This window comes from Culex quinquefasciatus, chromosome 3, assembly GCF_015732765.1.
Source record: "Culex quinquefasciatus strain JHB chromosome 3, VPISU_Cqui_1.0_pri_paternal, whole genome shotgun sequence".
Taxonomy (NCBI): domain Eukaryota; kingdom Metazoa; phylum Arthropoda; class Insecta; order Diptera; family Culicidae; genus Culex; species Culex quinquefasciatus.
In genome coordinates this window covers 101782564-101796572 of record NC_051863.1, presented here as the reverse complement: position 1 = coordinate 101796572, position 14009 = coordinate 101782564, and the positions used below count along the sequence as shown (strand labels likewise).

Genomic DNA, 14009 nt, shown 5'->3' with positions numbered 1-14009 from the left:
AAAATATGGTGTAATTTGATGGACTCTACCTTAAATGGCAATCGTTTGAAAATTGACCCAATCCCTCCCCTTTGAGGGGGTGACATTGGGTCAAATGAAACTAAAATGATGCTCAAATAAAAAAGATATAGTAAAAACAAGTCATCCAACAGTGTTTCTTGTTCGAGGGAATCGTATTGACATGCTAAAATATTGGAAGTAGAAATTTTCAAACATTTGAGTACTTTTTGATCAATTCCAACAAAAAAATTAAAAAGTTGATTTTTCGAGAGGTTATTTTTGACCAAAAACGTACCTCAATTTTAGACAGCTGCTAAAATGACAGGATTTGTTCTACGAACGAGATTTTTTCAGAAAAGTCATCTTAAGATGTCCCTTGCACAACCCTTTTAACAGAATACCTGAGAAATGGTATAATCCGTAAAAAATACTTTGACCCAATCTTACCCCCAGACCCAATGTCACCCCCACTGACGGTAGGTATTTCTTTTAACGGTACGCATCAACCATTGCTTTTGCACCCAGATATTTGTTACAGATATTTTAGTATCTTCAATACTACGGGAGCTATCAAAATATTTTTTTATTCATCCCCTAAATTACTGTCTTCGTAGTCATTTACAACAAAGTTTGACTATTTGTACAATCAGGTTCTGGCAGGATTGGGTCCGTAAGTTTGACAATTTAGGAATAAGAAGACAACGACTTCCTTGGTTGCTGTGCACCCTTAAGGCCAAAAGTTTCCGTTGTTACTTATTAAAAAAAACGCAAAAAAACCCAATTACAAAAAAATACAAAATAAAATACATAAATTCAAAGATACAGAACATAAACAAACTTAATATAAAATACAAAAAAACAACTAAAAAAATATATAAGAAACAAGCTTTACCCGACAAACTTCGTTCTGCCTTTTTCGTTTGTTGACGTTTTATCTTTTTTGCTTATTCAGCCTCCTGTGATCAAAATTTGATTTTACGTAACTTTTCCCAAACAATCTGCAGATTTTCTGGAATCGGTTCCAGATTGACCAAAGTGTCAATTAGTCAGCGTATAAACCTTCCTTGGGCTTATACGAACCCAACGCAACAAAAGCACCTCGATCCGACGCTCCGTATTGAACGGATTCGCGTTCGAACAAAACCGTCGAAATTTTTTATATATATAGATAGATAAAACTATAATATATACTGAAATACTAAAACACAAAACTACGGAATACAAAAATTAAATAAAACACTAAAATATAAATAATTTGATACAAAAAATTTAAACTACAAAGAATACACAAACGAAAATACAAAAATACAAAAATATAAACCTGATTTAATCCCACCTGGGGTGAAATAGAGCCTTTCTTAAAAAAGGAAGATAACTGCAGTTGATTTTCTTTTTCAAAGAAATAGCAAAATAAAGAATGGTTCATTCATTAATCAATTCAAAACTCAACCTGATTTTTTCATATAACTGAAAAGCCCCATTTGTTTGCCACGGCTGGGTGTAAGCTGTGCTCACACACAAGCATTTTCAATTTTTTAAATCAGAACATATTATTTTTGAGGAAGAGAATTAGCTCACAATTTGCGATGTTCGTAATGTTTTCAGCCTATCAAAATATTAAGAATTAACGAGAAAACAAAATAATTCCGTCTTGCTCCAGAGCGTTAAAGTGGTTACAAAATGACTGGCAGAAAGTGTTTCTACACCCGAGAATTGGCCGTGTTGTAAACGATGTACCGTAATCTGGGGTGAATCGGGACTACAGTCTGAATAGGGACAGCAGTTTTTAGAGCACTTAAAGCTTTTAAATTTGGAAATGGATGTACACATTTTATTGGCCTGAGTCTGTTCTAACCGAAACCAACCAGAGAAATCAAAATATTGTGCTCCAACATGGTTAAAACTGCTGTCCCAATTCGCCCCATGTGTCCCGATTGACCCCAGTTTACGGTAACGGTAAAGCCGCTTAAAAGTTCTTGAAAGCTTTGAAACGCCCACTGGAATTCACTAAACTGATATTTAGGCGTTAGGCAAAATTGTGAGCTTTTAAAACAAGCCAGAAAATTATGTCATTCATTCATTTGTATTTGTATTTGTATTTGTATTTTATTTTTCAACAATATACCGAAGGTACAACCTTTTTTGTATACATTGACTTAAATGATAAGAACCTTATGTTTCATTAAAACTAAAAACTAACAACAAAATTAAAAACTAAAACGAAATAAACTTAAGATATAAAAATGTCGATAATACGACAAATTACTTGTTAAAGTAGAATTCAGTAATAAATTTAAGACTAATTATAAGCTGTATGTAGTTATAAAAGAGTGTGTAATACAAGGCACTGCTTAATCAAAAACCAAAACAAAACTCAAATTGAATTTTTTAAATGCTCTTTACACCTACGCTTGAATTCACTAAATAAAGTTATAGATTTTAAGTTATGCGGCAAATCATTCCACAAACGTGCGCCTCGAACTGCGAATGAATTTCCCATAAAGTTAGTGTGGTGAACTGGTATTATAATATTATTTGTGCGATTTGATCGACTGAAAACTAAACTTTCGAAAAGATATTGCGGTTCTTTGAAATTTATAAGTTTGAATAAAAATAACAATAATTGAAACTGATAGAACTTGCTCAAAGACAAATCAAAAATTGACCTTTGAAATTGTGAAACATGATCGAATCTCCTTAAATTGTAGATGAAACGGATACAACTGTTGAAGCAAACTTGTAGGTGTCTTTCAGTGTCAACATTCATTTTAGAAAATATAACATTACCGTAAATGAAATGAGGCATTAATAGTGTGTGTACTAGCTTTATTTTAGTGTCAATTGATAATGTGTGTCTATGGCAATTTAGAGTTCGAAGAGTTGAATAGACCTTTTTCTTTATTAGAGATACATGGTCATCCCATGTAAGATGTTTGTTCATTTTAATACCTAAGTTCAAGCATTCATCAACTATTTCTACATTTTCATTGTCGATTTGAATAGGAGGTAAGTGAGGAAGAACTGTATTCTGACGGGTAAAAATTATTGCTTTTGTTTTTGAAGTATTTAAAACGAGTCCATTATCCTTACAGTAACGAGAAATAGCAGATAAATCAGAGTTTATTAGAGATATTTTGTTAGGAAGCTGATCAACTGGGCAAGAAAGGTAAATCTGTGTATCATCGGCAAAAGATTGTTTATTACAATGAGTTATAAAACTAGGCAAATCGTTAACGGATAATGTATACGCCAACGGACCAAAAACGGATCCTTGCGGTACACCTCTTTTTGTGGACCTAAACTGAGATCGGACCCCGTTAATTTGAACTAATTGCGAACGGTCGCTCAGGTAGCTTTTCATAAGATCACAAGCATCACTAGAAAATTGAAATTGTTCTTTAAGTTTATCTATAAATATTCTGTGGTCAATCAAATCAAAGGCTTTAGTGAAGTCCAATAAGATAAGTACTGTAACATAGTTAGAATCAAATGATGCATTTATATCCTGGCAAACTTTTGTAATAATGGTGGATGTACTATGGTGTTCTCGAAAACCAGATTGAAATGGTGTGATAAGTTTTTGAATGTAACATATTGAACTATTTGATCCTTCAGCAAGATTTCACAACCTTTTGATAATGATGGCAAAATAGAAATAGGTCTCAGATCGTTAGGATTAGATGGATTTTTATTTTAGGTATCGGTTTAACTATAGCCAGTTTATATATTGTTGGAAAGGTATTTGTAGAAATGATTTTATTGTATAAAAGCGTAATGTATGGAACCAAAAGATCAAGAAAAAGTTTAACAAATTTAAGTGGAATTTCATCATACCCTTTTGCATCAGATTTAATTCTAAGTATAGCTTTATGGACTTCATCTTCAGTAACAGCTCGGAATTTGAATTGGTCTTCTTCAACGATATCAGGAATAATAGTAGGTTGTCTGTTTCCAGTTGGATAGTTCTCAATTTTTGGATAAAACAGTTATTAACATCTTCAGGTTTAAATTTATCGTCAAGTTTATCTGGGTCGTCCCTAAATCCAAGGCTTTTAAAGTTTTTCCAAATTGTTTTGGATGGCAAGGTTGGATCAAATAATTTAGCAGAATACTGTTTTTTTGCAATTCTAATCAGATTTGTAGCACGATTTCGAAAACGATTGTAAATAAGTTTGTTTTCAAGAGTTCTATTGTTTTTCCAAAAACGGTAAGCTAAATCCCGATCTACACATGCATTATATGCTTCTCTAGAATACCATGGGCAGCTTGTTGGTAGAATTGTTTTCGTGTTAAGAGGGGCATGCTTGTTCACTAGTTGAATTAATTTATGATTAAAATTTGAAGCCAAAGTTTCGCAATCCACTATTTCATTAAGCTGATCAAAATTAAAGTTTGGAAAATCATTACTAACGGCTTCCTTATCAATGCGATTAAAATTTCTGAAAGATATGGTTTTTAAAGACGCAACAGGAACAGGTAAATTAAAAACAGTGTAAATAAGATCATGGTGTGACACGGCTGGAACAGAAACTTGAGAGAATAGAGTAGATGATAGATTTTCTGAACATATGAAATAGTCAAGCAATGAGGAACCTGTGTTATGAAAATGAGTTGGAAATGATTTGTTGACTATTGAGAGAGAAAAGCTATTTATAAGACGAGTAAAGTTGTTTGACATTGGATTTGAGACAAGAATATTAATATTGAAATCACCCATAAGAATAATATTATTATAAGTTGAAGATATGTTACCAAGATCTTCAAAGAAAAAACTAAAATCCATCAAGGTTGGGGGTTTATAGATAACACCAACCACAACTTGCAACTGACCTACTTTTAATTCACAAAACATATATTCAATACTATCTCTTGGGGATGTTTTAATAATTTTAGTTTTGTATTCAGGGCGTACAAAAAGTGCTACTCCTCCTCCTCTCACTCTTGTTGTAGAATTACGATCATGTCTCAGAATTTCAAAATTGTCGAATTTAATCAGAGCATCCTTTATATCAGAATTCAACCATGTTTCGGTAAAACCTATACAGTCAAATCCTGTTTGAGTGAAAATGTTTTTAACATCATCGTGATGACATATTATAGAACATGTGTTTAAATGACCAACTTTAAATCCATTTTCTTTCGAAAGATTATTTTTCAGAGTTGCATTGATTGGTTCAAATCGCAGTTCTTGCACGTTGTTCACAGTATTAGTCATAAAAATATATAAATCTATGTAGAGAAAAACACGCGTAGGAAAAGAGCAATCAGGGCAAAACAAAAGATAATAGTGCTGTTTTGGTTTTCAGATAAACTGCTTAAACAAACAAAATAACAATAACAACAAAAAATCCTGTACTACTGGGCAAATCTATTATCATCTAAATCCAAACAAAAATAAATTAAACAAGAGTTCAAAACAAATTTGAGCAACAAAAACAGATGAATAATCAAATAAAATAACTTGAAGTATAAGCTAATGATAAAAACGGAAAAAACTGAATGGAATGCAAAAAAAGAAGATAAAAAATACTTAACTAAAACAGATGAACGGCAACGCGATCTGATGACGATGACAACTCTCTCGGAAAACTACGACGAAACAGATGAATCATCCCGAGCTGTCTCCCTCCAAGGTTCCTGGCTTCGGGAACAGCATCGGTGGTTCCTTCTGGTTGCAAATTACTGTGCCTTGGAAGATTCATTCATTCATTTTTTATTTTGGTGGGCAAAAAGCCCCCTTGAGCTGTGTCAGACACATTCTCAAGAAGGCATAAAAACCACCTCATCTTAACGCATCAACAAGTTTACAAACTCCAATGATACAAGATTTCTTAAACTAATACATAGAACACAAATAAAACTTTCCCTAATCCTAACCTAAACTAAGATCACAGTTGGATATCACAAGTAGAAAGCTTCTGGTAGCGATGGGTCAAGTTTTAAAATGGTTTAGGAAAAGTTTCCGGAGTACGTTGCGAGACAAATGGATGTCAAAGTGCTCGTAGCAATCGTTAAAGACTCTACACATGCTCGACACGGCCGCGTTGCGACCATAGTTGGTCGATGCGCGTGGAATTCTAATGAATTGGTGAGATCTGATCGTACGGCGTTGAATGTAGAAGTTGACTTGCTCAAGAATCTCAGGACAGTCAATTGAAGACTTCAACAAATCAGACACGAAGATTGCTTTAGCTACGTCACGACGAACAGATAGAAGGTCAAGACCAAGGGAATTGCAGCGATCTGCGTAGCTAGGTGGATTTAGTGGGTCCACTAGGGGGATGTGGCGAAGCGCATACCTAGTGAACTTCCGTTGAACCTTTTCAATTCGCTCGATACCGTTTTGGTAGAACGGAGCCCAGACCACCGAACAATATTCTAGTGTCGAGCGAACCAGTGAGCAATAAAGTGCCTTCAAACACGAAACTTGACGAAAATGTTTAGCCACACGAAATCAACCATAAGTTCTCACCAACACTTGAAGCACCTTGATTTTGACAGTGCAAGCGGATTGTTGTTGTTTTCATTTATCAGCTGATTGAAATATTTATTATTAAGCACAATTGAATAATAAAACAATTTTATAATCATAGACCGTTCGAGGGGCGGGTTGGGAGATGTTTCGTCTAGGCTAGATTTTCTGCCGCGATATTTGTGGACCTGATTTGGACCTCAACCTTGACCTCAACACATTATCGTGCTCGTTTGCCTTAGATGTCAGGGCACGTTGACTGGCTTCAACATCCGTCTCCAAATTGACCGTGTCTGGTGTAACATCTTCGGTAGGGACTCTTGACACATTAGCTGGCCACTTTTGTTTGGCTATAGCTAGCCGCCGTGCCCGACCAGGCTCGATTGACGGAATTTCCACCGTCAGACAGGCACTTGCGTTGGCATGAAAACACTTCAGAAAATGTCACCCTCCTTCTCCTTCTACTACTGTTGCGCTCATGAGGCTGTTCCTTTGGCACATTATAGCCGTTCGAGGTACAGTTGGCAGAAATTCCGTCATGCCGTTCTGGACAGAACCAGCTACAACGGAATCCATCTTCCGGTAATCGCATGTACTCCGGAGATGGCAAAGTTACAGCTTCCAGTTGGCGAGTTTGAACGATATGTGAGTATTTCCTGTTAGATACTTGGAACAGAGTTCAAAGTTGGCCACATCCCGTTCTCGACGTGAAGAGCCTGGGTGGAAATCGGATGGGAACCTGGCTTGTGAGACAAGCCGCTTGCAAGCGGCAACGGTCGACCGACGACGGTCAACGGTAAACAAAAACAACAAGAAAAATCTGACTTTTCTTTACGTCAGTTATGACATTTCTATTAAAGGTGTATATATTCAGGGTGGGAAAGTATCACAGACAACAGACGTTTTGTCTCAATTCTTCCCTTGTGTAAATCATTGCTACAGTTTTTTTAGTTGTGGCAATCCGTTTGTGGCGCTGCAGTCGCTTTGCCCTGACACATTGCCGCTGTCAAAAAATTCGCTTTCCGCCTACTGTCATTTTCTTTCCGCCATAATATTTGTTGGTTTTCAACGTTTGTAATCGTTTGTTCTGGATGAAAAATTGATTTCAGCCGATTTCAGCAAATTCTCTCGCGCTTGCAGCTGCTTGACAAATGTGAGGCAACCAAAGTGGACAACCTGGTTCCCCAAGTAACCGCGAGGCACTAAATAGCGGCATTAAATCAGCATTATATTGGCATTTAATACCAGCAAATAATGCTTCAAAACATTAAATCAGCACTTTTCCCTTGAGAAATATTTCAAGTGGCGCACAGTGATGCCGATTTAATGCCTCACCGAAAGCTCGAACAAAAAAAACTGCTTTATCGACGTCAAGGCTGGGGAAAAAAGGACAGCTAGCTGCTCCACACACTTGGTGGTGGGCCTCCTTTGTTTTTTCTCCTGTTGCGTTTCATGTGTGAGTGTGACACTTTGATGTTATTCTTGCATTTTTCTCGTCGATCTCCAGGATGCGCGCCAGCCAACTGATGTATTCTGAAATGAGTGTTTGTTTTGAAAGTTTTAATCGATGTGGTTGATGCATCGAACATTAAGGAAGACTTTCTTTCTGCTGTTTCAAGTTTCTGGTTCATGAGAAAAACCCGTTGTCATTTTGTTGGACGAAAATTATTGACGAGTCACTTAGCAAATTGCGGCCATCCAGTCAAGTACAGTACAATCAATTACGGAAGGCTTGAGGTTAATAGGGACAAGTAATGGCTAACGGCTAACCTAAACTGTTTTTCCGAGGAGTGCTTGGTCCACAGTTTTCCACAAAAAAAATAAACAAAAAAAACATTTCAGTCAGCGGGAATTGAACCCAGTTCACGCAAAAATAAAACTGTTGCACTCTGGGGGAAATGCGCCTTAGCCCGCACGCTTATTAGAACGGCATGACGGGAGAAGGATTAAAGTCAATAAGAGCGTGCCTGGCTGAAATGTTTCCCGTATCGATAAGTTACTTTGTTGATAAACATCAAATGCTTTGAAGCACATTTTCAAGGTCGTAAATGGTGATTTAATGCCAGTTGTAATGCTGCAAAGTTTTGGTACTTTGAGGCATTCGCAAAGCTTATTTACTACTTCAAAGCATTCGAGTGCTGATTTAGTACTGAATAAATACTTCAATTTAGTGCTTGTGGTTACTTGGGTCCTGAACCGGGGGGTTGGAGGATCGCTTGAAGTGGATAGCCGGTGGGGGAAACTGACGCGCCGGGGGGAACATTCGAGATTTAGGCCTTTGGTATGGCGACGAGGGTTCGCCGGAAGTGGCGGCATTTGAAGGTGGTGTGGGTTTCGAGGGCGTTGAAGAGGTTGGTGACTTCGATGTGAGGGTTGAAGTGATCGTGGTAGCTGGTTTGTCGGTTCCGGAGATAATCTTCGGAATGCGGTCGTTCGGGGCCTAAACGTTTACGGGGTTGGCCATGATAGTAGCTCTTGCTGACGGCGCCGATGACTTCCAGACTTTATCGTGTCATACTTTGCTGTTTCTCATTTTTCGACAGATCCGGATTGTTTCGTTTCTGGTTCCGGATCTTTTCTCTTCCAAGAAACGCTTGACCATCCTCCCGATTTCCACCGGGTCTCCTCATCATTTTCGCTCTCCTCTGTTGGTTTTGTTTATAAACACAACCAGCAAGAATTTGACAGCCTCAAGCGCGGCCCTGGTTGCTGTGTTTAAAAAAGCATCAGGCTAGAATATTTTTTTAAATATCGATAATTTAATGGAAAAAAATACTTCTATGTGCTCGTGAATCGCGTTAATTAAAAACTAAAGTAGATTTACTAAACGTAATCTTCACTTTTTTTTTCATTTTTTTTCGAAAAATTTAAAAAATATTTTTTTATATTTCTGGTTGATGCATTTTCAAACACACCTTCTCAGAAAACCATCATGGCTGCTTTAGAGAGTGGCAATAGGCAAGAAAACCGTGACGTAGCAAATGAACTCAAAGAACTCAGTATTCATTTTGTGAGTGCCATCTGAGTGGTTTGACAGGTGTCAAATCGGGACTTAGCATTTTTTGAGTTTGAATTTTCTTCCGATTGCGCGAAACGTCATAACCAGAGTTTTTTTTTCGTATTGGTGCCCGTGTGCTTGTCCGTGCTTCTGGCCGTGTTCGTGTACGTGCACCTGACCACGTAAATGCCTGTTCCTGGTTCCCGTGGCCGTGCTCTAGGTCGTGTCCTTGTCCGGACTCCTGCCCGTGTTTGTGCCCGTGCTTCTGGCCGTTTTCGTGTCCCTGGCCGTGTAGGTGCATGTTCCTGGCAATTTCCGTGGCCGTGTCCTTGCCGTGTTCCTGGCCGTGTTTGTGTCCATGCGAAACGGAACAACCGGAACAAAATTATAATTTTAAATGCTAAGTCCCGGAACTGACACCTGTCAAAAAAGTTCATTCGGTTGTTTACCTTTGAGGTTAAGCTCCGAGCTTTTCTCCTTTATAGGCTAACAGATGGCGCTACACACAAAAAAATATTACGGTAATGACAAAAGTAACGTACTTTCGAATTAAAAAGTTGTTAAAATTTGCTACATTAAAAGTTTTTTTCTTGTTTTGAAAATGAAAACTTTGACTGCTACAGTTTTTGAAAATCTCATTGCTCACTGATTTAAAAGTTTTTCTTTTAATTCGACTGTAAAATTTATTTCATTTTGACGTTCTCGTGTAACCGTGTACGCCTAAGTCGCAAATGTAAACAAACACTTTGGTGGGTCCGGTGGTGCTGGTGAGTCTAGGACGCAAAGTAAAGCCGACCGCGGCAGCAGCCAGGACTCGGACGCGGAAACCTTCGTGAGCCAAACAGCGGAACGCATTCGAAGGAGGGTGGTGCGTGTGCGGGACGAGGTGAAGTGCTCAAAAGGACAAGGCGAGCTTCCTGCAGGAACTGCAGCTGTTCCACGACCGGAATGGGTAAGAAGAAAGCTTGGGTGTTTTGTGGGGCTTGTGATTGATTTTGTATGTTTTTAGGACGGGAGGTAGGAATGTGGATTCGCACCGGTTGTATTCGGTGGTGGTGGCCCGGGATTGGTGATTGAAGGTCAATTCCCGCGAGGACTGTAACGAGATCATCGAGGAGATGGCGCTGCCGAAGAGTTGCGTGAACAACGAGATTGCGTTGAAGAAGATAAACATCCGGTTTTGGACAAGTACGAGACAGGTGATTTTCACGGTGAGGAGAAGGAGCCGACGAAGAGGAGGACGACGAGAAGCGGGATAATCGGAGGTAGCCAGAGCGGATGTTGCACTCGGTGCCGGCGGTTTACAACACCTGTGAGTAATGAGAATGTGTACAGTGGCTTGCCAACTTCACTTACTTCCATCTCTTTTAGCAAATAACCGCCCACAAATGCTCATCTCGCAACGGCGCAGCTCCAGCCGAATGAACCCTGGAAAGCGTGCCGAAAAAATCTGTGTCTTTCTCGAAGGAGGATGAAGTGCTTGAAATCGAATTCCGTTCCGAGGGCCTCATCAACCCAATGTTCCGGATGCGCTTCCAGAATCGGGAACTCCCCGTTCAGGCACTTCACTTACCAGCCAGGAAACATCGATCACCCTTGCCGAATCTACAGCCAATTTCTCCAAACCTGTCCTGATGAAGGCCGGCAACGTGACCATCCTGTTCTCTACTTTGCTGTCGCGCGTCTAGAGGGTGACGATTCTCGAGATTTTCTATTTCCCGGGAATCGAGAGTTGAATTTAACCATTTCCCGGGAATTCCCGGGACCCGGGATTTTTTTTTCTATGGAATAGTGGCAATAATTCAAAAGGAATTGTAATTATATTGTTTTTTTAATCAATTAAGTTACATTCAATTCATACTTATTCTATAAAACTTTAGTATCCTCTTTATCTGAGGAACTATATCTACCTTTTGATTTTTTACTGAATCTGCAAATATAAGATCGATTCTTCCGCTTTTTAGGACTCAAAATTGTAGTTTAAAATGTTAACGAATCTTTATTCGCACTGAGTGATTTTTCAAAAGTTTCACAAGCTTGTTGCATGAACTTGTTATTAGATGTTTGTGAAGTAAAACAATAGCTAATATATAATTTCCCAGTATCGGGATATTTGCAATATGATAAACAACGACTAAAAACAACAATGTGAACTTTTTTTTTTCTTTTTATGGTCAACTGTAAATATTCATTGAAGAAATATTTACAGTTATCAGGAAAATCCGAATGTTCACAATTGGTGGACCCTAGGGGGGTGCCACTTCGAGTTTTCGAAGCGGATTTGGATCCGCTCCAAATCCTTCAGACTCGCTCCCTCTGTTTAGCCGAATCTGTGTAATTTCATTCAGAGTGTTGACCGTTTTGACATTTCGTTTGGTTTGTTTATGTTTTAGAAAATCATGTTTTCCAATCGTAATGTTTTCAATTTGATTTTCGCGAGTTGTGCCGAAGTTACCCAGCGGAAGAATCTGTGGCCACAGAGTGCCTTGCGCAAAGGTTGAGTGATTCGAGGAAAAGTGGCCTAAGGGGAGAATTGGTAGGCAGCGAGCCACGGAGCGACCAATCGGCAAAGTATCGGCTTCCGGTTCTGTTGTCGATATGGGAGAAACGTCCGGACTTCTGGCCGGTGGTTCCGAGGGAGGAGGAGGATGCGATACCAGTGGTGGAAGCAGATCTGGATTGAACAGTGCCGAGCGGAAAGGATTCGGACGGTGGCGAGCGGAAAGGATTCGACGGTACTTTGGACCACGCCTGTGGTTCCGCGAGGACGCCTGTGAAAAGAAGTGTGGTAACTAGGCAGGTAAGTAGGGCACACCTGAGCCTGTGGGGATATCCGAAAGGTTGTGAAGTGTTTTTGCTAGGGAAGACCGCTGGTATTGGTGTTTGGCAAATAGTTATTGAGCAAAACTGTCTGCGTGCCTTTTAAGATAGATTTCTGATTCCATGTACGATGTCCCCCGCGGTAAAGGAGCGTTGTTTGTAGAATTAGAAACGGACTTACCGTAATCTGGGGCGAATCGGGACTACAGTATGAATAGGGACAGCAGTTTTTGGAGCACTTAAAGCTTTTATATTTGGAAATGGATGTACACATTTTGTTGATCTGAGTCTGTTCTAACCGAAACCAACAAGAAAAATCAAAATATTGTGCTCCAACATGGTTAAAACTGCTGTCCCAATTCGCCCCATGTGTCCCGATTGACCCCAGTTTACGGTAAAATAATAAATATATCTCTAACAGTAAACAGTAATAATAAATATATCTCTAACAGTAAAATTTTTCTATACCGTAGATCCTGAACTCGGAGTTTATCGGAGTGACAAGTAAGGGGAAGTTGCATCAGTGGCGCTGGGCAGACGGAGCAGTGAACCGACCAACATCTACCACCCGAAGATGGTTCCGCAGGATTTACTGTACGAGAAGGTCACGTACATTTCGTGGACATCAATCCGGTTTCCGGTCTCTACCGAAAGTGGACGCATCGCCACTTAGAAGGACAAGTTGCTCGATTATGCCGGCAGCAAGCTGGAACATGTGGCCACCAGCTGTTTGGGCTGGACAAGGACGGATAAATCCCACGTGTACGCTCTAAACCGTTTCAAGCACTGAAAGTGACGAACTGGTGGGGCGTCTTGCCGTTTGGCCAACGTAAACGACTTTGGGACAAATACAACGCAACGACTAAAAAGCCGGGGCCCAGATATGCATGAAGAACAGTCCCATGTACCAGCACGAAGCGATCGGATTAACGATCTCGAACGGAGTTCCGAAATTCGGTCAGCTACTGAATGCCGCTTGGGATCACACCATCATTTGTCGCTTCAAGCTACTCCCAATGTCGACCCTGTCCTACAACAAGATCGCCTCCGGTGGAGCATCCAACTCAAGTTCAACCGGAACCGAAGGCCTCCTGTCGTCATCGGAAGTCAAAGAAAAAGTATGCAGCTCTAGTTTGGGCAGTGGCAGCGGCAGCACCAAGAAAGCCTCCGGAGTCCGGAGGCAGCAAAGAAACGCTCGATTCGAGCACTTGAGTGACACTGGAAGTGCTGGCAACTCGCGCAAACGAATGGCCCCCAAGAAGGACGAGGAGTAGTGGCTGCTAAGGTAAGATTCAACTAGTAGCGACATAAGTTCGTATCGAAACTAATCTTGTATCTTTCCAGGAACGTCATCTTCGTGGGGACGTACACTCGGTACCATTGGGCTCGGTACCATTGGGCTCGTGACCAAGGTGGACGGTGACTACGCGATGATCGCGGATAAGCCAGCGTTTTGGACATGTTTAAGGAGAAAGTGTTTGACGACAGCTGCTCGAGGGAGGGAGATACCGTTGACAGAACTTGGGAAAATGTCTCCCATCAGAGGGCACTTCCGTAATCTACCGTGAGCAAGTATCGAAATATGAAAGAAAACGCAACGGAGAATCCAACTTCCTGTTGGACATAAAAAAAGAATAGAAAAAAAAGAAAAGAATTTATTATGACATTTGAATCAAATACAAAACTGTTACAATATTTATATGTAATGATATTGGAAAC

General features: G+C 39.7%; 1 protein-coding gene across 1 annotated transcript; it reads left to right on the top strand.

Annotated features, from left to right (window-relative positions):
- The first annotated feature begins 12134 nt into the window (after positions 1 to 12134).
- Positions 12135 to 13983, top strand: LOC6051057 (E3 ubiquitin-protein ligase hyd). The gene is made up of 3 exons (XM_038263594.1): positions 12135 to 12270; positions 12764 to 13575; positions 13635 to 13983. Exon 2 carries the CDS (start codon positions 13178 to 13180, stop codon positions 13562 to 13564), a length of 387 nt encoding a protein of 128 aa, XP_038119522.1. The 5' UTR covers positions 12135 to 12270; positions 12764 to 13177; the 3' UTR covers positions 13565 to 13575; positions 13635 to 13983.
- Positions 13984 to 14009: the final 26 nt, after the last annotated feature.